This window comes from Perognathus longimembris, chromosome 2 (assembly GCF_023159225.1).
Source record: "Perognathus longimembris pacificus isolate PPM17 chromosome 2, ASM2315922v1, whole genome shotgun sequence".
Lineage (NCBI taxonomy): Eukaryota > Metazoa > Chordata > Mammalia > Rodentia > Heteromyidae > Perognathus > Perognathus longimembris.
In genome coordinates, this window is record NC_063162.1 from 58,794,038 (window position 1) to 58,821,905 (window position 27,868).

At 40.9% G+C, this 27,868-nt stretch overlaps 1 protein-coding gene and 1 pseudogene across 2 annotated transcripts in view; one reads left to right on the top strand and one right to left on the bottom strand.

Moving 5' to 3' along the window:
- Shld2 (shieldin complex subunit 2) overlaps nucleotides 1-25,315 on the top strand; it is a 75,319-nt gene extending 50,004 nt beyond the window's left edge. For both annotated transcript variants that reach the window (XM_048339203.1, XM_048339204.1), the window contains exons 6-11: nucleotides 1,101-1,295; nucleotides 1,696-1,830; nucleotides 5,695-5,901; nucleotides 14,085-14,313; nucleotides 19,526-19,641; nucleotides 24,895-25,315. In XM_048339203.1, coding sequence (XP_048195160.1) covers nucleotides 1,101-1,295; nucleotides 1,696-1,830; nucleotides 5,695-5,901; nucleotides 14,085-14,313; nucleotides 19,526-19,641; nucleotides 24,895-25,094 — 1,082 coding nt within the window. In that variant the 3' untranslated portion in view covers nucleotides 25,095-25,315. The remainder of the gene's footprint in view (nucleotides 1-1,100; nucleotides 1,296-1,695; nucleotides 1,831-5,694; nucleotides 5,902-14,084; nucleotides 14,314-19,525; nucleotides 19,642-24,894) is intronic.
- LOC125346545 lies at nucleotides 12,221-12,951 on the bottom strand (annotated as a pseudogene).
- Nucleotides 25,316-27,868: the final 2,553 nt, after the last annotated feature.

Genomic DNA, 27,868 nt, shown 5'->3' on the forward strand with positions numbered 1-27,868 from the left:
TGGCAGAGAAGTAGAGAAAAGGGAATCCAACTAAACTGTTGGTGTAGACTACTGCAACCACTCTGGAAGACAATCTGAAGATTCCCCCAGAAAAGCTAAGCATAAAACCACCCTGTGATCCAGTAATACCACTCTTGGGCATCTGTCCAGAAAATCACGAGTCAGGCAGGATACAGTAGAGACACTTACGCATCCATGTTCATTGCTGCACTATTCAAAATAGCCAAACCATGGATGCAGCCCAGATGCCCTACAACAAATGAGTAGATCAAGAAAATGTGGTATATTTATACAATGGAATTTGACTCATCTGTCAGAAAGAATAATGTTACGTTTTTTGCAGGGAAATAGATGGACCTGGAAAAAATTATGTTAAGTAAGTCAAGCTCATAGAGGCAAACAGTGCATGTTTTCTCTCATACATGGAAGTTAGATCTAAATTATAAACATATATGAAAACATACAGAGAGTTCTATGCGTATGTATGCAAACAAATTGACTAAAAGATGATATACTTAGGAGAGGAGTCCAATGGAGTGACTCCTCTGAACAACTAACCACTTAATAACATTAAATACTAGGAAGCTGAAACATGTTTTTTCGTAAGGGAGAAGGGCAGTGGAGGAAGGGACAGATGGATAAAAGAAGAGTGTCATGTAGTCATTAGATTCAATGTATATTATGCATAAATTGAACTATACAACTTGAATATATTTAGACAAGATCAGGAAGATGGGGAGAATGATGAAAGGGGTGACATTGGTCAAGAGGCATTGTCTCATAATCTGCCTTGAACTGAAACACCTTGGTACATCTACTTAAAATAACATTTTAAAAATTTAATAAGTGGTAATTGGTTTATTAATAGAAAAGAGATATGTGTAGCCTTGTGGAGAAGTATGGTAACAAAATTTTTGGAGATGATAAATAATTCTGTTTCTGTTGCTTAAAAACATTAGCCTTTAGCTTAGTTTCTAAACTAACTCAAGAAAAAACTACACATGTTTTATAGAAATGAAGTCCTATTTTAATGTCCAATCATATACCATAAAACAGTTCTAAGAAAATATGCAGTTGTTTTTGTTCATTTTCTTCCTTAGATTTCAGTATAGTTGGCAGTGTTGTGCTTCAGGACCTACTGGCATATGTGAGTTCACAGCACTCCTATCTCAGAGATCTTCCTCCTAGGCGACCTCAGAGTATGAACACTGTAGAGTTTGTAGAATTGGAACAGCTGCAGCCCAATGTCCTGGTCCATGCCCTACTAAGAGTGGTCAATGTTACCATACTGACAGGTAAGCATTTTAACTGCCTCTTTTTTAAGTTTTGGTTACAAAAATTAAGGTAGCTGCCAGCCACCAGGGCTCATGCCTGTCATCCTAGCTATTCAGGAGGCTGGAGACCTGGGATTACAGTTTGCAGCTACCTGTGAGTCTCATATCCAGTTAACCATCAAGAAGCCAGAAATGGAGGCATGGCTCAAATGTTAAGAGTGCTAAACTGCAACAAAAAACTCTGGGGCAATGCCAAGGCCCTGAGTTCAAGCTCCAGAACAGGCACCAAAAGAAAATAAAACAAAAATTAAGGTACCAGACCATGTTAGTTTATTATTTAGTGATCGTTGTGTATTTTTTCCTGAGATACGGTGTTACCTTTACCCTAATGCCAACTAAGGTCCTCCTATTCCTCTTGCAGAGGCATTGTACACTTACAGAGGACAGAAGCAAAAGAAAATTGTATTAACAGTGGAACAGGCCCAAGGGCAACATTACATGCTTGTGCTATGGGGCTCTGGAGCAGCCTGGTGCCCTCAACTTCAAAGGAAAAAAGGTAAATACACTAAAAAGGCCTTTAATCTATTTATACTTCAGTAAATGATTAATGAGTCTAAGATGCAGAAAATCTGAACACTAGACAGCATGCAAAATAAAAGTGATCATAAATATTCTGCATATTTTTCAGTTATAATTTTATACTTATAGCAATTTAAAAAACTGTACTGAAGTCTTCTATAATTAATAGTAGCAAATAAAAGATTAAATTTATTCCCAGGTATACTACTTTTACTCTCTTAGTGAAGGTCTTATTTTGTTCAAATAATGTTCTTTGATATTTAATTATGGAGCCGCTTCTTCAGTTTTGCAATTTTGTTTTATTTCTAGTTTTGTTTCATCAAAGTGCTCTGGTTTTAAGGTATAGGTTAGGGAGTTACTGTAACTCAAATCACAGACATTAGTCCAATAACTGTCTTGGATTTTTTCCAGTTGTTTTAAAAGCATGAGCTATTAGCTATCGTAGGATACTTTTTATTTTTGATTTCTTCCTCTTCTTCTTCTTCTTCTTCTTCTTCTTCTTCTTCTTCTTCTTCTTCTTCTTCTTGTTATTATTTAATTGTACAAGGGATAATGATTCTGTAAGTTATAAGTTACAAGTACAAAGCTTCTTGGTCAGTGTCACCCCTTCCTTTGTTCTCTCCCATTTCCCCCCTCCTGTCCCTACCCTCAAAATACTTAGTTCACTTTTTACATAATGTACATTGAATATAATTACTACATTGCTTGAGGATGCTCATTTGTAAAATATGACCCAAAGCTGGGCACAGTGGCACATACCTATGATCCCAGTACTCTGGAGGCTGAGGCAGGAGGGTCAAGACGTTAAAGCTAGACTGGACTATAATGCTAGACCCTATCTAAACAAACTGAAAAAGAAAACGAGGATAAGAGCACATATGGATTAATGTTACATTTTTCTTTAAAATATAAATCAGTATTTTGTAATGAACATATTCATGATTCTATAAACTAATGTCTTTTGCTGTTGTGAGATTCTTTAGTAGCTAAACAGCCAAAAATGGTTTAATTAGTAGTCTATGAGTTATTTTTTTCCTCAAGAAATAGAGTTTGGTCAAGTATATAACCTCCTCTCCCGCAAGCCCTGGTACTGAGGCTTGCACACTCACTTGGATTTTTGTGCTGCTGGTACTCTATACATGAGCCACCTTCATTTTATAGGCTTTTGGCTGGCTAGTTGGAGATAAGGGTCTCAGGGACTTTGCTGCCTGGGCTGACTTGGAACTGCGATCCTCAGGCCTCAGTCTTCTAACTAACTAGGATTACAGGCTGTGAGCCGCTAGTCCCTGACACCTTTTTTTTTTTGGCCAGTCCTGGGCCTTGGACTCAGGGCCTGAGCACTGTCCCTGGCTTCCCGCTCAAGGCTAGCACTCTGCCACTTGAGCCACAGCGCCGCTTCTGGCCATTTTCTGTATATGTGGTGCTGGGGAATCGAACCTAGGGCCTCGTGTATCCGAGGCAGGCACTCTTGCCACTAGGCTATATCCCCAGCCCCAGTGACACCTTTTTTTTTAATTTTTCCTTTTTGAGACTGTCCTCACTATGTCATCCAGACTGACCTGGAACCCACTGTGCAGCCCAGGCTGGCCTATAGTTCACAGTCCTCTTGCCTCAGCCTCCTGAGTGCTAGGATTACAACTGTGCACCATCATACCCAACTCAACCCATTGTTTTTTTATTTGAAGGAGCTAATGTCTCTTTCCAAACTTCTGCTTCCTAGTATCTGTAGATAGGATCTGTCACATTACCTCTTAATCATTAATAGGGTTTGAGATTAGTCTGACTTTTGACTTTTATGTTAGGGTCAATGACAAGTATTTGTTCAGTTGAGAAATTTGACCATGTATTGATGATAGACAAGCATGAACCCTTACCAGCATGCCTCGGCTGGGAACACGCATCTAGTGCATGCTGGGCAGATAGGTAGGTCAGAGGTGGACTGGAGCTGAGGCAAAGCTGATGGCACCATACCTACTCTGAATATTCTCTTAACATGAGCAGTTATTTGGTAACAGAAGAGAAATTATCATTATCCCTAGATACTTCTGTGTACTTACATTACTACTGAAAACCTTTGAGTCCAGGAATTAAGATATAATTGTTATTTATGTAATTTGTTTGTTAATTTGGCTTGCATTTACTTATATCATCACTTTTAAGTTTTAAAATCCATGGCACTTTCTCAAGGTGATTTTTTTTTGTTTTAGCTTTTTATTAAAATGTTTAGGATACAGATTGACTTTCTTTTGTAAATGACGGTTTTATTTTTGCTGAAACAGGACATATGTACTCTTATAAAACACAATGAAGAATCTCAGTAAGAGTTCTATAAAGACTTGGTCCCTCTGTAGTGCCGAGCTCCTCACAGCAGCTTCTTTATGAAGGGGTTCTGTGAGCGAGAAACACACTGCTGCCACTTGGCTTCTCAACAACCTCTTTCTCCCCTGGCTAAAACAAACCACCTTCACAAAGAGCTGCCTTACATAGAGCCCAGTTTTCTAGCTTACTACAAAGTGAGCAGGGAGAAAGAGGAGGTGGGGGGGAACTAACACTGAAGTCAAGGCAATTTTTTCAATAGAAAATATCAATTTGAAAGTGGTTCTGCTTTTAGAAATTATTAGCTTTCTGTTTATGCAATCAGTGTTTTCTCAGTCATTCTCTGTGTTAATTTCTGTGTCCATCTGCAGCTACTGGTTTTATTTGCTCCTGGGGACAATAAACTCACACTGAGGTGATATAATCAGAAATGGGCCCCAATGGGTCCCAAGCAGACATGGTTGAATATTAGAGGAAATGGAATTGATTTTTTTGTAGGGGTGGGAGGATATGAATAATAATAAATCTCCAGTTCACATTCCTTTGGAACATGGCATTGCTGGTAGGAATTTTGCCTGCTTTTTCACACCAAACCTCAGTCACAGTTTAGTTTCTAATGAGAGTAAGCTAGGGACACAAATTACACTTCCTAAGAGAATTTGCTAAGCTGGGCTCTGGTGGCTCATACTGATAACCCTAGCTTCTCAGGAGGCTGAGATATGAGGATTGTGATTTGAAGCCAGCCTAGGCAGAAAAGGCTGGAGGTGTGGCTCAAATGGCACCAGTCTTCAGCAAAAAAAGCCAAGGAACAGTACTCTCTTTGAGTTGAAGCTCCAATACTATGGGCTTCACACACACACACACACACACACACACACACACACACACACACACACAGATTTTGCAGCTATCCACAGCTAAACTCAGGCACTGAGATCTTATAATTAGAACTGAAACACAACTGAGGCAATGCGGGAGGCATCCAGAGGACATAGCAGCAGGAACTTGAAGGCTGCAGTGATCTTGGCAACCTCTCTGTGTATCTGTTCCTCTCTTGGCATCATATGCAAAACAGAAGATGGTTACTTGCCAGCGACTGATTCTACTTTTTAAAAATTTTCTTTTCTTTCAAGAGGCAGGTCTCATTTTCAAATTTCCAATAAAGAAAATCTGATTCATACACAGTGACCTGGGAGGCAGAATTGCAAAATGCTAATATGAGGGCTTAGCTTTTTCACTCAAGGCTGGCTCTCTACCCCTACTTCTGGCTTTTCGCTGGCTAATTGGAAATAAGAGTCTTATGACAGATTTTTTTTTTTTTTGTCTGAGCTGGCTTTGAACCTCGATCCTCAGATCTCATCTCCTGAGTAGCTAGGGTCACAGGCATGAACCACTGGGACCCACCTCCAAAATTCACTAGTGCTAAAAAGTCTTTAGCTGATTTAATTGGTTCCATCTATTTAATCTAATTCTGAGCCTAGACTTCTTTTCCTTTTTGATGACTTCCTGTTTTTATTTGTTTAAGATTACATTTGGGAATTTAAGAATCTTTTTGTTCAGCGCAATTGCATAGGAGAAAACCTCGAACTGCATACAACGCCATGGTCAGCCTGTGAATGCCTGTTTGATGATGACAGAAGGGCTGTTACATTCAGAGAAAAATTTCAGAAAAGTATACCTTCCTTGGTCAAGATGTCAGATTTGGAGACCCACCTAAAGGATAAATGTTCAGGTAAGATCTTTACATAAAGGGTAGCTAGGATTAAAGAAGCTGCCATTTGTGAGAAATAGGAAATTAAATGTAAAAGCAAAATATAGATCTGTGCACATAGACCGTCCAGATTTTAGCTTTCTGCCTCCAAATCTGAGATTAATCTGTAATGATTCAGGATCACTTAAAATACCTTTCATGTATAATTACTAGCAACTCATCGTTTGATAAAGCAGAAATAAAAATGGCTGTAATTAGAGTCACTGTTGAGATAAACAACTAGCTGTCAGCTAGACATGGTTAGGATCTAAAATGGATACCTTCTGCAGTGGTTTTGACATTTGTCCCCAAGGCTTCCTGCATTGGAGGCTTGGTCCCTACTGTGGCATTAGGAGGTGGACCATTAAGTGGTGAAGCAGGGGAGAGGGTATGTGAGTGCGAAAGGTGAGTGTGGGTAAATATGGTCAAGGTACTTTATACACATGTATGAAAATAGAACAGTGAAACCTGGAGAAGATAAAGGAGGGGGAGAGAGGAGGTGGGTTGAATATCACAGATAAACCACCTTTGTACAACTAATATATGCTAATAAAAAGCTTAATTTTTAAAAAGGTGGACCTGGGTGCTGGTGGCTCACATCTGTAATCCTAATCTACTCAGGAGGTTGAGATTTGAGAATTGAAGTTCAAAGCCACCCTGGGCTGGGAAATCTGTGAGACGCTTATCTCTAATTAGTCACCAAAAAGTCAGAACTGGAGTTGTGGCTCAAGTGGTAGCGTGCTAGCCTTGAGTGAAAAAGTTAAGGCACAGCCCCAGGCCTGAGTCCAAGCCTCAGTACCGGCATCATTACTGGCAACCGGGTGAGGTGCCGGATTAGCTTATAGAAGGGATTGTGGGATTGTAGTCTCCCTGAGATTTCCTGTTAAGAAATAAGACCTCTCACGTGCACCTCTGTTAATCACTATGAGATTCTCACCAGAATCAAGCTAGTACCAATACCATGCCCTTGAATCTTTAGACTTGTGAGCTAAATAAATCTATTTTCTCCAAAAGCTAGCCTGCATCACGTATTTCATTATGAACTTACGAATGTGTGTGCACATATCTAAAATTAGTCCTCAGAGGAATACCACACAGAACATTCGCAGTGAATGCCATTCACATGTTCATACATTTTCCATAATTACGATTTCTTTTCAGTGAAGGAGAAAATGAATACATTCTTGGTTCAAACTGTCATAGTGTTTGGATTGAAGAGAAAATATAATAGTGAAAATAACTAGATAAATTTCTACAATCTAAGTAAGAAATATGTTTTAGTAGATTGCATTAGCTGCCTACCAACAAAGGTGATGTTTAAAAAAGATTATAATATATAGTAAATGCTATTACAGATTAGTATTTGAAGCCTGTTTGAGATTTGCTAAACTAGAAAATGATAGTGAAAGTGATTTTGGAAGCTAATGGAAAATTTTCCACTGGTTCTCATAGTAAATGCATTTTTAGAGTAAGAAGGGTTGAATAAAACAGAATGTATAAACCTACATCTATAGATTATTTTGATTTTGGTGGTACTAGGTGTTTTTCTTAGTTTGTTTGCTTGCTTGCTAGTCCTGGGGCTTGAACTCAGGGCCTGGCCACTGTCCCTGCGCTGCTTTTTGCTAGCACTCTACCACTTGAGCCATAGCACCACTCCCTGCTTTTTTCTGTTTATGTGGTACTGAGGAACCGAACCTAGGGCTTCATGAATGCTACCACTAAGCCACATTCCACGCCCCAGTACTAGATTTTGAACTCAGGGCCTCTTGCTTACTAGACAGGTTCTCTATCACTTAAGCCACACTTCTTGTACCTCTTTACACTGGTTATTTTTGAGATAGGGTCTTGCTTACTACTCGGGCATGTACCTGGACTATAATCTGCTATTTCAGGCTTCCCATTGTAGTTGAGATGACAGGTGCACACTACACCCCCTTTCTTCAAAACCTTCTTCCTGGGCTGGGGATATAGCCTAGTGGCAAGAGTGCCTGCCTCGGATACACGAGGCCCTAGGTTTGATTCCCCAGCACCACATATACAGAAAACGGCCAGAAGCGGCGCTGTGGCTCAAGTGGCGGAGTGCTAGCCTTGAGCGGGAAGAAGCCAGGGACAGTGCTCAGGCCCTGAGTCCAAGGCCCAGGACTGGCCAAAAAAAAACAAAACAAAACAAAAAAAAAAAACCTTCTTCCTGGCTGGCCTGGAGCCATGCTCTTTCAATCTCAGCCTTCCACATAGTGAAGATGACTGCTCTGAGCCACCGCATGCAGCCATGGGTTGAGAAGGATTTTGTGAGCTCTTTGTCCTTGTCTGGCCTCATACTGTCATCCTCCTGACCCTAACTGCTCCCAGGTAGATAGTAGTATGGGTGTGAGCTGCTGGCACCTGGCTGAAAGTTCTGATTTCTACACATGCTGGTCAACATTTAGAGTAGACGTGCTTTTTAAGTTTAGCCACATGCCAACCTTCTACCAACAATGCTACATCCTTAGCCCTGCATATTGATCTTGAATATTGTAATTTTGATAAATTTACTTATTAGTTACTCAATGTGGATTTGGATTTTCTATGTAGATGATCTCATTGTCTGTGGATAAAGACAAATATACTACTTTCCAGGATGGTACTTATTTATTCATTTTTCTTTCCTGGTTGTACTAGTAGCTCCTCTAGTATAATACTGAGGAGAGAAGTTGTGAGAGTAGCATTATTTATGGCCTTAGGGATAAGCACTTATTCTTTCATTATTAAATATGATATTAGCAACAGGTTTTTCAGATTGCTCAAGGCTAGTGCTCTGCCACTTTGAGCCACAGTATCACTTCCTGTTTTCTGGTGGTTAATTGGAGATAAGAGTCTCATGGACTTTCCTGTCTGGGCTAGCTTCGAACAACATTCCTCAGATCACAGCTTCCTGAGTAGCTAGGATTACAAGTGTGGGCCATGGGTGATCAGCTGGTTATATTCTTTTTGGGTGAGGTTTTGTAGTTTATAGCTCCTAAGAATTTTGTTCATTTCATCTACATTGTTGGCATAACAAGAAAAATTCATTGGCATAAAGTTATTCTCTTATTGTCTTTTTAATATTGTTGGAACCTGTATTGATATTGATCTTACCTAATAATGGTAATTTGTGTCCCCTTTCTCTTTTGGCTAGAAGTTTATCAAATTGTATTGATTTCAACTACCTTTGTTTCACTGATTTTTTAATTTTATTTTATTGATATCAGCACTGACCTGGATAATTTCGTTTCTTCTGCTTACTTGCATTTTGCTTCTTCTAGTATCAGCTGGAAATTGAGGTCACTGGTATGGGACTTTTATTTATTTATTTATTTTACAACATGTACTTTTAGTGCTATGAATTTCTCTCTGGTGAAGCTTCTTTGCCCAATGCCCTATGCATTGTGAAATTTCCTACGTTAGCTGGTGGGGAAGTTGTACTCCCAGCTCTTCCAGCTCTAGGGATTGCTCTATCCTTTGAGAGTGGTTCTTTTCTTGACCTCTAACCACGTGTACCAGTCAGTGTGTATCCCAGAATCCCAGCCACTAATCATCTCATTAGCATACAGAAGATGCTCTTCCCTCTCTGGAGAGACCAAGGGTTTAAGGAGCTGTCAGGAATCAGGGACAAAGACTGAACGTTTATTATATATCACAAGGTAGGAATGTAAATTTCATCCTTTACCTTGGCCACATGCCACATTAAAATGCTATTAGTTGAGTTACTTGGTATATTTATGACTGTTTTCCAAGGTATGGTTACAGGCAAACTTTGTTACAGTATGAAACCAAGCAAAAGAGAATGCAAGTAGAAAATTAAAACACTTTTCAAAATAACCAGCTTTTGCTAGGTACCATGGCTCCTGCCTATAGTCCCAGCTGTTTGAAATGTAGAAGGATGCCTAGCAGTTGGAGGCCAGCCTGGATAACATAGCTAGACTCGCATCTCATAAAAACAGAAGAAGAAAAAAACACCTTTTAGTTGAGTTTGAAGATTTCATTCTCTGAGAATGCCATAAACTTGGTTTCAGATTGACACCTTTACTCTCATGGATCTCGTCTCTAACGTTGTGTAGAATTAAGAGGGATGGGGTGGGATGTTTTGTTTAATGTGACTGGAATTTTTGAAACAACCTTGTGTTTTCCACAGTTTGGTCCCCTCTTTCTAGGCCAATGATGCCTCCCATTGCAGGATGTTCTCTAGGTGGCCTGGGCCCTACCTAACCTGCCATACTGTTTGACTTCCTAACTAAATCTGCCAATTCATTTCGAAGAAATGGTATCATTGGAAGAACTGATAAAGCTATCTTTGGGCACTGAAAGACTAGAGCAAATAGATGAACTTAAGAATGAGGGAGTCGGGCTGGGGATATAGCCTAGTGGCAAGAGTGCCTGCCTTGGATACACGAGGCCCTAGGTTTGATTCCCCAGCACCACACATACAGAAAACGGCCAGAAGCGGCACTGTGGCTCAAGTGGCAGAGTGCTAGCCTTGAGCAGGAAGAAGCCAGGGACAGTGCTCAGGCCCTGAGTCCAAGGCCCAGGACTGGCCAAAAAAAAAAAAAAAAAAAAAAAAGAATGAGGGAGTTAACCATTATTGAAATCCAAAAGAGATAACAAGAAAATATAACAGGAGTTCAAACAGGAGTTCTTCCCCACATACACCTCTTTGTTTTAAATATATTAAAAAGCAACACAGTACAAATGCTCTGGTTAATAGTAAAAAAAAAAATACCCAAATATTTTCAGAATGAATTTTTATAAACATGTCTGCAATGAAACAGAATCTTGGTACAAAAAGGTTTTGTTAACAAGATTAAAAAAATTTAAATCAGAAAATGTTAATTTTCTTTGACAAAAAAAAAAGCAACCAGTTACAAGCTCCATAATAAACTGTATCCTTATACCCTGCCCTGGGCACTTTGAAAAGTTAAAATTTCTGCAGTCTGAATGATAGAGGCAGCACATAAAGACTTCCATGAATCTTTTTTTCCCATAAAGAGCATTTTTAGTAAAACATTTTACTATTTTATCTAAGTATTGATATTATTGTTCTTCTAAAAAAGATAATTTATATTAGTACTGTAATTTTTAATGTAAAAATACACAAGGAGAGACATTTAGCTTCTTGAGTGGCCAGTCTTACATGAAGCATGATTTAATTTTTAAAAATCCTAAAATGTGCTAGGCACTGGTGGCTCATGCCTGTAATCCTAGCTAAGGAGACTGAGATCTGAGGATCATGGTTCGAAGCCAGCCCAGGCAGGAAAATCTGAGACTTTTATCTCCAGTAAACTACCAAATAAGCAAGAAATGAGGCTATAGTAGAGTGCTAGCCTTGAGTTAAAGCAGCTCAGGGACAGTGTCCAGGCCCTTAATTCAAGCCTAGAACCAGAAAAAAAAAAAAAAAGCACCTAAAAGTTCAGATGAAATAGTATGTATTACATTTGTGAGTTCAAACAGGGTAAAGCTCAACAGAACATGTCACAAAGTTTATACTTAAAATTTCTAAGTTAGGCAATATTTTCCCCAAACATAATCAATATGCTTCCTCAAAGTGTTAATAAATGAATTGCTGAAAATTTTTATTTCCTTATTAGCAAAAGACAGACAAACCATTTAAGATTATCAACTTGAATGCTGTTATATCCACAGAGATTAATAAGATACTCCTGTAATACAAAAAGATAATAAATAATTTAAATATTTGCCTTATAATACAACCAGTCTATACAATTCATCCTTTCTAATTGTCAAAAACGATCAGGAACTGTAGTACGTGTGTGTGTGTGTGTGTGTGTGTGTGTGTGTGTGTGTGTGTGTGTGTATATAAAACCCTTCCCTCTTCCTAAAACCCTGAGGTAAAAGGTTATAACTATAATAACACTGGAACCACAGCTCTTCTCATTTCTGTAAGAAACTGCAGCTATGGGTTTTAAAACTTTTTATAAGAATTATATGACTTGTAAAGCTGCTCTGTACAGTTTTACACAATTCCCAGACCCACTTCGTTACAAGGGCCTAAAATGGCCCTACATGACAATCTCATTGTACCACTTCTTAGCATCAAGATAAACACCATTTTCCATCTCTACTAATGTACTGTTATCATAGTCCTAGTTCCAGCCATCAGAACTCCTGTCTTCATAGAAGAAATCATCTCTGATTCCTCTGTAATGGTAGTCAGGCCCATGACCAGTGTTGGCTGTAATGTCTGTCTGCTAGGGAGGGAAGGATGGGAACTCTGTCTATGTGCTATGATGACAGTGCATATTGGCACCACTGGGAGCTTGAAGACTGGTTAAAGGTGTGACCATGTGACTGAACTGATGGTGAAAATCCAGACTGATCCACATGCAGAAGCCAAATTTCCCGCCATATGACATCTGTCTCAGAACATTGTTCATCACTGCTTGTCTCTGATAATTTTCTGGAGAAGAGAATGATCTCTGAATTATTTGTAATGATGGAATCATATTATCTACAGTCCTTTCATATCTGGAAGGAGATGTGGAGGTCGGGCTTGAATTTACAAGTTGATACTGGGGATATGATGGACTAACATCCTGTCAGGCAGGGCTACTTCCTGATCTAAACCGAATTTTTTTTTTTTTTTTTTTTTGGCCAGTCCTGGGCCTTGGACTCAGGGCCTGAGCACTGTCCCTGGCTTCCTTTTGCTCAAGGCTAGCATTCTGCCACTTGAGCCACAGCGCCACTTTTGTCCGTTTTCTGTATATGTGGTGCTGGGGAATCGAACCCAGGGCCTCATGTATACGAGGCAAGCTCTCTTGCCACTAGGCCATATCCCCAGCCCCTCTAAACTGAATTTTGATGGGCCTCCCAAAAAGTTCGATTCCGTTAAGTAGATTCATTGTGAAGGGAACAGATGCTTCATGTTTGAGATTGACAAATGCAAACTTCTTTGATTTATCATCTTTGTCTTTTGGGATTTTCACCTTTATTCCTGACCCAGCCCAGTGGAACAGCTCGAAAAGGAGCTCCTCAGTGACTAGTTTGAAGGTTACCCACAAAAAGAGTGTTGAGTTCTTGAACTGAAGTATCCTGACTTCTGAGAGGATTGTAATGGTTAATCTTGATTGTCAACTTGGTAGGATTGAGAAGACTGTAAAGCACATCAATGGTGGGGGAGGAACCGCTCCAAATATGGACAGCACCATCCCATAGACTGGGGGCTTGAATGGAATAGAGGGGGAAAGGGAGAACATCATCTTTCCTCAGGTACATTCTGACCCTATCTTCCTCTTTCCCATTCTCTCTCTGCTTCCTGACTGCTGCAGTGTGAGCTGTTCTACTCCACCATGCCCTCCCTGTCTTAAATGGAACCAAAAGCAAATGCTTTCTTCTTAGATGATGTCAGATATTTTGTCACAGCATTGAAAAAGCTACCTCAAGAATGAAGAACAAATTTGAAGGCTTCAACCCTTAAAAAGGAAAAGGAAGAATGATGCTCAAGTAGACACTTAGACCTCACTGGTATGCAGAAAGGCTAAGATATACTAGGAAGAAGAATGTCTGGTAGATAGCGGTTATCCAGTATTTCTTCAGTAGGTAAATATGAGAACTGTTAGTTGCTGAGCATGCTTGAGGTTCCACTGAGTCACATGAGAAACCTTTTCTTGTATTATCTCATGTTGTCCCATCCTCTTCTCTTCTCTTCATATTTATTTATTCATTCACTGATTTATTTTTTAGTATTGGTGCTAGGGCTTTAACTCAGGGTCTAGGTATCCCAGTCATGGCTGGCACTCTACCACTTGTGCCACGGCTCCATTTTTGGCTTTTTGCTGGCCATTAAAGATAAGAGTCACACAGGCTGGTCTTCCCAAGCTGGCTTCAAACCATAATTCTCAGATCTAAGCCTCCTAAGTAGCCCAGATTATAGGCCTGAGCCACCGGCCCCCCGCTCTTTTCCTTTATTTTTGAGGTAGGAACTTAAATACATCTTCAGTCAGTTGCGGGCTAGTCTCCTCGTTGGATTTAATATGGAAGCTGTAGGTAAGTCTCTAAGAAGACCAAAAGCAAGATTTCAATGTAACCTTTACTAGAAGTGACTGACAATCAACCAAATCTAGCTATGTTTGTAAATTAAAGTTATCATTTGGGTTCAATAACTTAAAATATTTCTTTTTATTTATCTTTTATAGGTGTAGTTCTGATTAGAGCCCGGATTTTAGAGCTAGTATTTCTTATTCCAATGGCTCAGAAGATAGTCCTAAATGCTCACAGTTCGTTGGAGAATATTTTTTCCTCTCTTCCCAACATTGTATTTACTGGCTGTGCAAAATGTGGATTGGAACTAGAAACAGATGAGAACAGGATCTATAGACAATGTCTTAACTGCTTGCCCTTTGTTGGGAAGAAAACATACTATCGGTAAGCCAACAAAGCCAGTTAATTGGTAAAAATATTTATGACTGAAAAATTACAATCATCAATATTTATTATGTATTAGAACTAATGAGAACTACCCTAAGAGCATAAACATTTCCTTATGTGACAAATAGCTATGTTTTTAGTGGCAGGGGGTGGGGGGGAAATGCTGTTTTGGACCCAGGGCCTCACACCTATGAGGCTAGTGCTCTATTACCCATACACATGTGACCCATACACATGTGGGGATTTTTTTATATGTATATGTGTCCATAATGGAGCTCAGGCACACAGCCCAGGGCCTTGCACTCTTGCTTGGCTTTTTCACTCAAGGCTGGTGCTCTACTATTAAGTCACATATCCACTTTCAGCTTTTGTCTGGTTCATTGGAGATAAGAGTCCCGGGGATTTTTTGCCTGGGCTGGCTTAGAACCATGATCTTCAGATGTCTGCCTCCTAAGTAGGTAAGATTGTAGGCATGAACCACCAGTGCACAGCTGTAATTTTTTTTTTAAAGAACAAATTGAAAGACTTTTTATCATCTTTACTTTCTTGGAGGAGGGTACTGGGCATTTCACTGTCTAGACAGCTATACTAAAGATTTTGCTAACTTTTTTTTTTTTTTTTGCCAATCCTGGGGCTTGGACTCAGGGCCTTAGCACTGTCCCTGGCTTCTTTTTGCTCAAGGCTAGCACTCTACCACTTGAGCCACAGCGCCACTTCTGGCTTTTTCTTTTTTCTTTCTTTCTTTTTTTTTTTTTTAGATTTACAGTATTTTTTTTTCTTATTTATTGTCAAAGTAATGTACAGAGAGGTTAGTTTCATACGTTAGGCATTGGATACATTTCTTGTACTGTTTGTTACCTCCTCCTTCATTCCCCCCTCCCCCTCCCCTTTTCCCTCTCCCCCCATGAGTTGTTCAGTTGGTTTACACCAAAGAGTTTTTCAAGTATTACTTTTTGTAGTCGTTTGTCTTTTTATCCTGTGTCTCTCGATTTTGGTATTTCCTTTCACTTTCCTAGTTTTAATACCAGTATATACAGTTTCCAATGTACTGCTTCTGGCTTTTTCTATATATATGGTACTGAGGAATTGAACCCAGGGCTTCATATATGTGAGGCAAGCTTACTCTACCACTAGGCCATATTCCCAGCCCATTGTTTACATTTTTAACCAAGATCTAAGTGTTCCATAAATAATGTATTTCCCCAACCTAATATGTAAATAGAATTTAAAGGTTGACAGTATTGCATGATCTTACCCTTGCCTTGTTTGTCCAAGCTAGTAAATGTTTAACTCTCAATACCATTCCCATCTTTACTTTTGAAATTAAAGATAGCAAATACATGTTCTATGGTAAAATTTCTAACTAGCTCGGTAGAAAGCATATTGTTTTTCAAATCAATGTTCAAAGTCTTACACGATCTTTTTTTAAACTTATGCAATTATAAAATAAGATACAGTATTTTATGCTCTTCCCTATTATTTTATACTACTTCATTATCTAAAAACTAAATGTAGATATATTCACCATTTTTAATTTTTTGAGACAAGGTCTTGGCTGGTCTTAAACTTATGATCCTCCTACCTTAGCCTCCCAAGTGCTAGGATTACAGTTGTGTGCCACCACACCCACCTATATTTAGCATTTTATCATGACATATTTCAAGAAAATTTATAGACGCTTAGTCCGTATACTTTATTTCTATTTGCATATAGTGTCATTATTATTATTATCATTATTGTTAATCTTGTGCTGGTCCTAGGACTTGAACTCAGGGCCTGGGAGTTGTCCCTAAGCTTTTGTGCTCAAGGCTAGCACTCTACCACTTGAGATACAGGTCAGCATACAGCTTTTTGGCAGTTAATGGGAGATGAGAATGTCACAGACTTTCCTGCCTATGCTGGCTTCACACCATGATCCTTAGTCCTCAGCCTTCTGAGTAGCTAGGATTACAGATGTGAGCAATGGGTGCCTAGTTTGTATGCTTATTATAAATAAATGAATGTATTTTGCTTTTACTTTATAAATTACATTAAAATTACATCTGATTTATAACAAACATAATTAAAATTGACATATATTAATAATTAAATCTGTCAATATATGGATAGGTGTCTATTTTAAACAAACCTTTTTTCAGAAACATCTCTGTGTAGCTTAGGTAGGCCTTGAACTTGTGAACCAACTGCCTCTCAAATACAAGTAGGTGACTTACTTTGTCATCCCAAATGTTCATATTTAACATAATTATATTGTATTTGTGACATAGTTATTATCCATAAAGTAATTATGATAGATATTTAACACCATCTATTTTTTGTTGTTGGTCATGGGGCCTGGGCACTGTCCCTGAGCTCTTCAGCTCAAGGCTAGCACTTTACTACTTTGAGCCACAGCACCACTTACAGTTTTCTGGTGGTTAATTGGAGTTAAGAATCTCATACACTTTCCTGTCTGGGCTGGCTTTGAACCACAGTCCTCAGATCTCAGCCTCCTGAGTAGCTAGGATTACAGGAATGAGCTGCCCAGTTTTAACACCATCTTTAACAATTATTTGTATAGCATATGTATTCAGAGTTACATTTTTTTGGAATACAGGAAGTACATTGCATTTTGTTTTGTATAGTAGTATACCAATGGTTCAGACTTCCTAGTCAGGCTCCAAAAAGGCAGCAGTGCGGTAGGTCTCTTAAGATGCTATAGGCAAGGTATGGACTGAGGCTGAAGCATCTGTGACCTATGTAGCTCCTTGATGTGGCTGGCAGGCTTAGAGCCTGTCTACATGGACATCTGCACAGGCTGCTTGAATCTCCTCACAAAGAAGATTCCATTCTTCATTTCCCCAGTGCAAGGCAGCCAATAGAGATCACCAAGTGCAAGCCAACCTTTTAGGACCGCTCTGTCTACAGTAGTCCCAAGGTATCCCCTCTGCTAAATTCTGTCCATTGGAAAGAGGTTTGGTTTTGGTTTTGTGCTAGAACTGGAGCTTGCACTCAGTGCCTGGGTACTATCCTGTAGCTTTCTTGCTCAAGACTGACGCTCTAGGGGCTGGGAATATGGCCTAGTGGCAAGAGTGCTTGCCTCGTATATGTGAAGCCCTAGGTTCAATTCCCCAGCACCACATATATAGAAAACGGCCAGAAGTGGCGCTGTGGCTCAAGTGGCAGAGTGCTAGCCTTGAGCAAAAAAAGAAGCCAGGGACAGTACTCAGGCCCTGAGTCCAAGGCCCAGGACTGGCAAAAAAAAGAAAAGGCTGACACTCTATCACTTGAGCAACATCTCCACTTCTAGCTTTGTGCTGGCTGGTTAATTGGAGCTAAGCATCTCACTGACTTTACTGCCCAGGCTGGCTTCAAACCATGATCCTCAGCTTTCAACATCCTGAGTAGGATTACAGGCGTGAGTCACTGGCACACAGCTCTGGGAAGCAGTTTAGTTATGGCAAAGTGGACTAGAATGTGACTAAGTGCAAGACTTAAGAGGCCTTGTGTTTGGGAGAGAAACAGTGGTGGCCTGACTGCTGTGGCCCTATCAGTTTTTCACACACACACACACACACACACACACACACACACACACACACACACACACAATGTTTTTCTCCTGAGGACTTTCTATGTGTTCTTCTCTTGGCTGGAATCCATAAGTCTGTCTCCTTTGTCTTTTTAAGTGTGATTTCATCAGAAAAGCCTTCCCCAACCACTCTATTTTGTTATATTATATCCCTATGCAATTTGTAGTTGTTCAAGTGCATAGTCTTGTTTGTTTGTTTGTGTGCTGGTACTGGGGCACTGGGCCCTGTTCCTTATCTTCTTCCATTCATGGCTGGCATTTTACCAGTTGAACCACACCTCTACTCTTGGCTTTTTGGCTTTCCTGCCCAGGCTGGCTTGGAATGTGATCCTTAGATTTCAGCCTCCCATGTTGCTAGGATTACAGGCATGAGATACCCAGCTCTGCATAGCCTTTCCCATAAAAGGATTTTTACTGAGATAATAATTCACATGCCATCAAATTAGCCCATCTAAAGTATTCAATTCTGTGGTTTTAGTAAATCCACAGGATTGTGCAACCATTACCGCAAACAATTTTAGGACTTTCCTTTTTTTTAATCACACACTTCCTCTGAAGTCCATACTTCTCATCCCCCTCCCCCATGGTGCTTCCTAATCTACTTCTTGTCCTGAACATTTCATGAGAAACAGATCATATAGAATATGGCCTTTCATGACTGGCCTCTACTCTAGCATGGTTTCACGGTTCCTTTATGCTGCAGCATATATTAGTACTTTGTTTCTTTTTGTTGCACATTAATAGGTCAGGCAAGACAAAGCTCAGTGTGTCAGTGCACCAGTTGTAAGTACTGCTTCTCTGCACATTTGTGCACATTTTCACTTCTCCTGGGAATCTGCCCCAGGTGGTGCTGCTGGGATGCACAGCTTAACCATTTGAAGAATTATCAAACTGTTTTCCATCTCACTCTCAACCAATGGGAGGACCACATTTTCTCTCTTTATTCTCTGTCTTTCTTTGAGTTTCATAGTTTTAGCTCTTATACCAAGGTTCATAATTTATTTGAGTCAGTTTATGTGCGGGGAGGAGTAAGGAAGAAGTCCAATTTCTTGGTGGTTTTTGTTTGTTTGTTTTGGTCTCAGTACTAGAGATTGAACTCAGGGCCTGGCCTCTGGCCCACTACCACTTGAACCCCACCTCCATTTTTGGCTTTTTGGTAGTTAATTGAAAGTAAAAGTTTCACTGACTTTTCTGCCCCAGCTGGCTTCAAACTTTGATCCTTAGATCTCAGCCTCCTGAGTAGCCAGGATTATAGGCTGAAATTTCTGGAGCTTGGCTCAACTTCACTCTTTTGCATGTGGCTACCCAGTTGTCTCACCATGATTTTTTAGACTATTTTGTTCCTGTTTAATCATTTTTAAAAAATCTTATTTTAGGGGTTGGGTGGGGGTACCATTGGCTCACACCTATAATCCTATCTACTCCAGAAGATGAGATCTAAGAATTGAGGTTTGGATCTAGCACAGACATACTCATGAAATTCTTATTTCCAATTGACCATCAAAAAGCCAGAAGTGGATGTGTAGCTCAAGTGATAGAGCACCAGCCATGATTGTCATATTTTCTCTTTGTTGCACTTAAATTTTTCTCTCTTAGTGAATCTGATTCTAAATAATGTTCTCCATTTGTTTTGGGCAGGCCAGCTCTAATGACTGTGGTCGATGGAAGAGACAGTGTTTGCATCCATGTAGGATCAAAGCTGATGGAGAAGATTCTTCTCAACATCTCTCCGGACTGTCTCTGCAGAGTGATAGGTAGCATACTAGCATGCCAGGGAAGGTTCTGTGTGAGACCATTAATTCAGCAGCATACGTGATATATTGGGACAAAAGGAATGCTCTGTTACAAATACAACTTTTGGGGTCAGTGTGAAAGCAGAGGTTAATTCAGCTTGAGTGAAACATAAATCTATGTAAGTTGGGAGGTGAGACTTGCTTTCCCCCTTGCTCAGTGAATAGAGGGAAGCACCTAAATTCTATTTAATTAAATTCATTCCTGGTCAGAAAAAACACTAGGACCCTTGTTCCATAATAGTTCCACAGGGTTATATATAACACTCTGCATGTGAAGATCATCCACTGTCAGTGGAATAGAGTATACAGTCTTCAGCTGGGTACCAGGGACAGAACAAAGTAGAAATACCTGTCAGGTTGTCAGTCTCTGTACCTGTCCTCACAAGCCTCAGACTGGTTAAGTAGTGTTAACCTGGTGTGTGTGTGTGTGTGTGTGAGAGAGAGAGAGAGAGAGAGAGAGAGAGAGAGAGAGAGAGAGAGAGAAGGAGTATGCTAGGGCTTGACTTAGGGCCTCATGCTCTTCCTTAGCTTTTTGCACTCAAGGCTATCAATCTGCCACTTGAGCCACACTCCACTTTCAGCTTTTTGCTGGTTATTTGGAGGTAAGTCTTTCTGACCAGGCTGGCTTTGAATTGCAGCCCTCAGATCTCAGCTCCATGAGTAGTTAGGGATACAGGAATGAGCCACCAGGTAAGCGTGGGCTTCCCCATTCTATTTCTTTCATTTGCTTTGTCTTTATAGTACACTGTTTTTCTGGAGTATCTTATAGTTGTTGCTTACCTGGTGAATACAGCATACAATACAATGCACTGTGATAAACAGTGTTTGTATTGGCCATGGGCAGAGCTGCTTCCAGACTTTTATGGAGGATAAGGAGTGGGGGTGGGGTGGCATCAGCTTTGCTGTTGGCAATGGTTGCCTTTGAATCAGCCCTGGCTTCAGATTCCTCGGCTGTCACCTTGGTTTTGTGGTGGGGAGTGGTTCTCTGCAGCCCTCCTGTGCTGTCAGCTTTAACTCTGTTCTCTGGCCTCCAAGACAGTGCCTCCCATGTTTGGTATTCAAATCGACAAATAATGTTTTTACATATTCTGCAGCACAGGACTTGGTGTATTATAATGTGTAATGATCAAATGGGTATGTGACATTTCTATACCTTTAAACACTTATCAGGGTTTTTTTGGTGAGAAATGTTTAAAATCTTTCTTGCTACAGTTGTATATCAGTTGAAGTCAGGTCATGTTCTGAGTGCATCTTGTAGCATGTTACAGTGTGCTTACACAGACCCTTGTGGTACAGGTGTTGAGTGGTGCATCTTGTAGCATGTTACAGTGTGCTTACGCGACCCTTGTGGTACAGGTCAGTCACTCCATCCAGCCTATAGATGGATGCAATTGAAACACTTCATAAATAGAGCATGCTGCCAGTGTAACAGCATACTGCTTTACAGTTTCCCCCTTTTTATTTCTTTCTGGTGGTATTGGTGTTTGAACTTGGGGCCTCGTGCTTACAAGGCAGTTGCTATACCATGGAGCTATGCCTCCAGCTCTTTTAGGCACTAGATTGAGATAAGAACCTCATGGACTTTGCTGCTGGGGCAGGCTTTGAACTGCACTCTTCAGATCTCAGCCTTCTGAGGAGCTAGGATTACAAGCATGAGCCACCAGCCTTTGGTGGCACCAGTCATTATTGAGATAGGGTCTTTCTTCTTGCCTATTTATAGGCCTAGACTGAGATATGCCTATTTTAGCCTTCCTTTCATAGCTGGGATTATAGGCACATTTTACCCTTCCCAGCTTCTTTTTTTTTTTTTGGCCAGTCCTGGGCCTTGAACTCAGGGCCTGAGCACTGTCCCTGGCTTCCTTTTGCTCAAGGCTAGCATTCTGCCACTTGAGCCACAGCGCCACTTCTGGCCGTTTTCTGTATATGTGGTGCTGGGGAATTGAACCCAGGGCCTCATGTATACGAGGCAAGCTCTCTTGCCACTAGGCCATATCCCCAGCCCCCCCAGCTTCTTTTTGTTGAGATCTCACAGACTTTCTTTCCCAGGCTAGCCTCAAACTGCAGTCCTCCGGATCTCAGCTTCACAAGTAGCTAGTATTACAGATATAAGCTAGAACTGCTACCTGGCTAATAAACTTTCTTTTCTACATAGAATGGGTACAGTGTAAAATAAGTTTAGACACAGCTATAATAAATACGTAAACTAGTAGCATGGTTGGTTGTTATCATTACCAAGTATTAGGCTGTGTACAAAATTATATTGTTCTGCCTGTCAGCACAGTAGGTGGTTACGCCAGCATCACCATACCCGTCATGGATTTGCTGCCTATGACATTATGGCAGCTCTCTTGTCAGGCAGTCACATGCTCTGCTCTGGGTCAGTCCTGTGGGGCATCACTGTATGTGCAAGCCCCTCACTGACCCCGCATGGCCTTTGGCTGTAGTTTGAATCCCTCCGTGTTCTCTCATAGCCACAGTTTGTCCAGGCTTTTGTTACTTGGGTGAGCGCCTGCCTGGTAAGAGGCCACAGCACCAATTCTCTTTAACTCTGGTCTAGTCCCAGGCTCACAGATGCCTTTGAGCTGTGTACTTCCTCCATGGCCCCGCCTCTTCTGCCCTGGCACCAAACTCTGCCTTGTTGCCTTTGGGGGTTCTCATAGGGTCTTGCCCTTCCCACAGCAGTAGGAGACCAGTAAGGGTCCTGACCAAGGGTGGGTTTTTTTGTTTCTCCCTCAGGGTTAGAAGGCTTCTTTTCTCATCTGAGTGACAGATCTACCTGCCATGCTCTGCCACTGGGGCTTTTGTCCTTGTGGGGAGGCCCAGGCATGCTCTCCACTCTCCTCCTTCCTCCAGATCACCTTGCAGTTGGAAGCTTTTTCGAGGCACCTGGCAGAGACAGGAACAGCTGGGAAGGGCCTGTGCCTAGGACACTGGGTAGATTTGGCTTTTAGCAGTTTGTTAAAACCTCAAATACAGTCCCCTTTCCCTGTTGGGTGGGCTTAGCATCTTCATAGGCCCTGCCTGGGCTCCAGTCCCTTTCTCCTCACAGGTACCTGTGTACTGCCAGGCTCTGCTCCTTGACAAAGGTTCATACTTCTCTTATTGGTTCAAGAGAGTGATAATTTTGTAGTGTAGCTTTTTATAATAATTTTTTAGGGATGAGACTCACTGTTTTCACTTTATACATCCTAATTTAAAACCTCTTTGGGTCTTTAAAAATCAATTTCTTTATTTATTTTTAATATTCTTTTTTCATGTCCAGTATTCATTTTGTATGTGCTGAAACTGGGGCTCGAGCTCAGGGCCTCATGCTCCTGTTTGGCTTTTTTGTTCAAGTCTGGTACTCTACCACTTGAGCCAAACCTCTATTTCCAGCTTTTTGCTGATTGAAGATAAAGTTTCACAGATTTGTCTGCCTGGACTGACTTCTAGGCATGATCCTCAAGTCTCAGCCTCCTTAGTAGCTAGGATTACAGGTGTGGTAGCCGGCTTGCTTTGTATATGTCTGAGACAGTCTTCTTGGCTTTAGGTTATGACCAAAAATGAAAATATCATTGGTCAGAGTTATCAGACCATCCACTATAATGCTAACTGTCTTAGTTTATCCAAGTGAAAAGGCATATATTTTAAATTACCTCTGAAAGCATGCCAGTGCATTGTTAGGACAGTAGGGAACCCACCCAAGAAGAACTGGGCACGTTGATGAGGACCTGATATAGTCTGAGCATAGTCAATGATTCATATTGAGTCTGGGATTTGACAACCCACTAAACCTCTCCACTAGATTTTAAAGAAAATATGAAGAATAGGTGAAACAGCTACCCATAATTAATTTTTTTGGCAGTCCTAGGGCTTGAACTCAGGGCCTGGATACTGTCTCTGAGCTTCTTGCTCAAGGCTAGCATTCTACCAATTGAGGCACAGTGCCACTTTTGGCTTTTTCTGTTTATGTGATACTGAGGAATTGAACCTAGGACTTCATGCATGCTAGGCAAGCACTCTACCATGAAGCCATATCCCTAGACCAATTTTAATATTTTCAATCATCAAGAATAGATACTCGGGCTGGGGATATGGCCTAGTGGCAAGAGTGCTTGCCTCGTATACATGAGGTTCTGGGTTCAATTCCCCAGCACCACATATATGGAAAATGGCCAGAAGTGGCGCTGTGGCTCAAGTGGCCGAGTGCTAGCCTTGAGCAAAGAGAAGCCAGGGACAGTGCGCAGTCTTAGTCTAAGGCCCAGGACTGGCAAAAAAAAAAAAAAAAAAAAAGAATAGATACTCATTAAATTACAGATTCAAGGTTTTTTTTCTTTCTATAAAAGCTAAGATTAATTGGTATCCACAATCCAAAAATCTGAAATGCTCCAAAATCCAAAACTATTTTTGAGTGGCAGTGTGATGCCACAAATGGGAATTCCACATCTGACTTTCATGTGATAGATTGCGGTCCGAATGCAGGGGTAACCCAGGCTCCAGTGGCTCACATCTACTCAGAAGGCTGAGTTCTAAGCACTGTGGTTTGAAGCCAGCCTGGAAAGAAAAGTCTGCGAGACTCTTATCTACAGTTAACCAGCAAAAAGCTGAAAGTAGGGGTGTGGTTCAAGTGGTAAAGCACCAGTGCCCAGGTTGTGAGTTCAAGCCCTACTACTGGCACAAAAAGTAAATAGAAAAACGGGGAAGAGAGAGAAGGAAGGAAGGTGTATGTTGAAGTGTTACATAAAATTTCCTTTAGGTGATGTGTATAAGGTGTACATGAAGCATAAATAAACCTCATGTGTAGACCATACTTATCCCCAAGACTTATCATTATGTATACACAACATTCCTAAATTCAAAACAACCCAAAACCCAAACCACATTTGCACCGAGGCCTTTGGCTGAGGGCTGTGAACCTGGGTTTACAGGTGACTGTGATGCTGGCCTAGACGGGATGCCTGGGTGTCATGTGACTGTGATGCTGGTGTAGACTGGAAGCCTGGACCACTGTTTGACTGTGATGCTGGTGTAGACTGGATGCCGTGAGCCTTTTCTGTTTCAGTTTTCGCCCACTAAGCTCAGTTCTTTCCTATGTTCTGAGACTGATGGTAACTTGAAACCAGAGGATGAGAAAGTTAGAACAAGGAGCCAGGGATGGAGTGAACCCTCTAGAGTGGAGTGGTGGGGTGCTGCCCCCCGTGCTGAGGGCTTAGTGTATGCTTTGTTCCTCCTCAGTGCCTTCTGCCACTGTCACCTTCGGGATGGTCTCTGCAGACCTGCTCCATGCCCTGCTGGCTGTCCACGCTGATCCCTGCCTGCTGAAGATCCAGAGCCTCTTTTTGTCTGATGAAAACAGCTTCCCACTGCAACAGGACTTCTGCCTGCTGGACTTCTGTCCTGACCCATGTAAGGCATGGAGCCTTGGCCCAGCCTGAGGCCAGAGGAGACATGTGCAGGCCCTCCAAGGAAAAAGCACTGAAATGATGTCTCTTTTGAAGTAAATGAGTAACATGATTTTCCTCTGAGATTTAAAATGATTCAAATAAATGAATTTAAAATGTATTTATTAGCTGGGCACTGGTGGCTTATGTCTGTAATCCTAGCAACTCACGAGGCTGAGATCTGAAGATCACAGTTCAAAGCCAGCCCAGGCAGGAAAGTCCATGAGACTCTAATCTCCAATTACCACCAAAAAGCTGGAAGCAGAGGTACGGCCCAAGTGATTGTCAGCCTTGAGCAAAAAAGCTCTGGGAAAGTGCCCAATGCCTGAGTTTAAGCCCCAGGATAGGCATACTTAATATGTATTTAAATAAATACAATAAGTAAATGTATTTTATTAGCACAATAGAATTATGTTAAATGAATAAAACTTTATAAAAATTCTGTGAAGTTTTTATTATTGTGTTTGCTTGTTGCTTTTTTCTTTCCTTCTGGAGAAATGATTAACATAAACGTAATGTCTAATAGTGCTATAGGAATTACAAAGTCCCCCAGGTTGGGTGAGGTGGCACATGCCTGTAATCAGAATTACTCAAGAAGCTGAGAATCATTGTTCAGTGCCAGTCTGAGTAAATAAGTTAATGAGACCCCAGCTTACAGAAAAAGCTGGGCATCTGTCATCCCAGCTATGGCAGGAAGTAAAAACAGGATCGCAAAAAATAGAAAGCAACACCTTATCTCACAAGTAGCCAGAGCCAAAAGGCTGGAGGCATGGCTCAAATGGTAGAGTACCTGCTTAGCAAACATAAATCCTTGAGCTCAAACCCCAGCGTGTGTGTGTGTGTGTGTGTGTGTGTGTGTGTGTGTGTGTGTATGTATCTACATATATGAATCCCTCATTTGTTCACTGTGTTTATTTCCTGCATTCAGGGCCCTGGCTTAGAGGCATTTCTTTAGAAATTGCTACTCTGCCAGTCTCTGCCTTAGTAAGTTACTAGTGTGAAATAATTTTCTTGATTATAATTATATATGATAATGAATTGGTTTGTATGCTTAGGCAAGCTCCAGACAAGTCTGTCCTCCTATAAAACACATTTCAAATGAAGGAACCAAGATTTCTTTTCAACTCAAAACTAACTCATAACTAATGGCTGTTAGTTCATGTCTAGGATTTGAGTGCATTACTTTACCGACACTTAATACTGTCTGTTATTTTGTGCTTACAGAAGAGACGTGTGAAATGTTAGTTACCAGTGAGGAATTATGGGGTGGTCATTAACCTGTAAGACTGGGGCATTAGATTACCAGTAGATTATCAATCAGATTCATGCAGAATTATTTTATTGCTGTGTTAAAAGATTCTGTTAGTTCATTGAAATTATTGTTTTCTAATGAGGAGTTTAAATTTTGGCTTCCCTAACAGTGAACCTCAGGAGTTTTGTGATTCTTTCAATAATATGTAAAATAGCATGTGTAGGTACGTGCATGTGCACAAACCCACACATACACATACACATTCCCCCCTACTATGGAACAGCTTTCAACAAGTCCTCAGAGAGATCTGTGAAAGAAAAAAAAGAGCAAAGCTTAAATTGATGAATTTCTTCATGGGGAAGAAAAGAAAACTAGAGCAAATGCTTGCTAAGGCTTTGTCTAGCAAATTAGTTGGATGGATAGAAAACAACTATCCTGATCATGCCTCAGAGTCAGATTTAAACAAACAGCTCTGTGGATAATGCATCTAATGGGTGATGGGACGCCAGCCTAGAAATGATGTGCTCTTCCATCTGTGCTCTTTAGTTTTTCGTGTGTGTGTGTGTGTGTGTGTGTGTGTGTGTGTGTGTGTGTATGTGTGTGCCGATTCTGGGACTTGAACTTGGTGCCTAGAGCTCTCTGTTAGTTAGCTTTTTCATTCAAGATTGGTGCTTTGCTGCTTGTTACACCTCCACATCCAGCTTTTTGCTGACTAGTTGGTGATCGAATCTCGTGGATTTGTCTGTCTGGACTGACTTCAAATCTCCATTCTCATATCTCAGCCTCCTGAATAGCTAGGATTACAGGTGTGAGCCACCAACCAATCTATGTTCTTTAGACTAACAACATTGGGAACAGACTCAGAATTATGTAAACTCTGCTCAGTCAGTGGAAGCTCAACAAGAGAAGCAGTCCAAGTTCCCTCTGTACTTGGTTCATCTTGTATCAACCAAAACATAATCCCTTGGAGCAGATGGCTCCTGTATCTGCTGGGAAGAAATCCTTCAACTATTTCTACTTATATCAACATCTCAGCCTTTGCTAGATATTTTATAGAATATTGTGGATTTTCAAGAATATCTACTTACTCTGTAAACAATTTCTTCCTGTCCTAAGGAAGCTCATTCATCCTCAGCAGTTACAGTCCATTTCACTGGAGTTGAGGGGGTCAAAACTCCTGCTATGTTCTGAATGAGCTGCCCTGCATTTATATACAGGTAACCAGTCTCCAATGAGGAGGGCATTAGAGGGTGGAGCCTCTGGGAAGCCATCTTAACAAGGGACCTCTCATGAACAGGACATGTCATTGAAGTCTCCAATGTGGAGGGCATTAGAGGATGGGGCCTCTGGGAAGCCGTCCTACAGGGGGCCTCTCATGAATGGGACACGTCATTGGAGGATACAGCAAGAAGCTCTTACTGGACTTCCAATGCACTCGAGCTATGAGCAATACACATATAGTATTTTAAGCTCAAGATCTGGGAGACCCTTGGCCTCTACCTGATTCTTCCCCTTC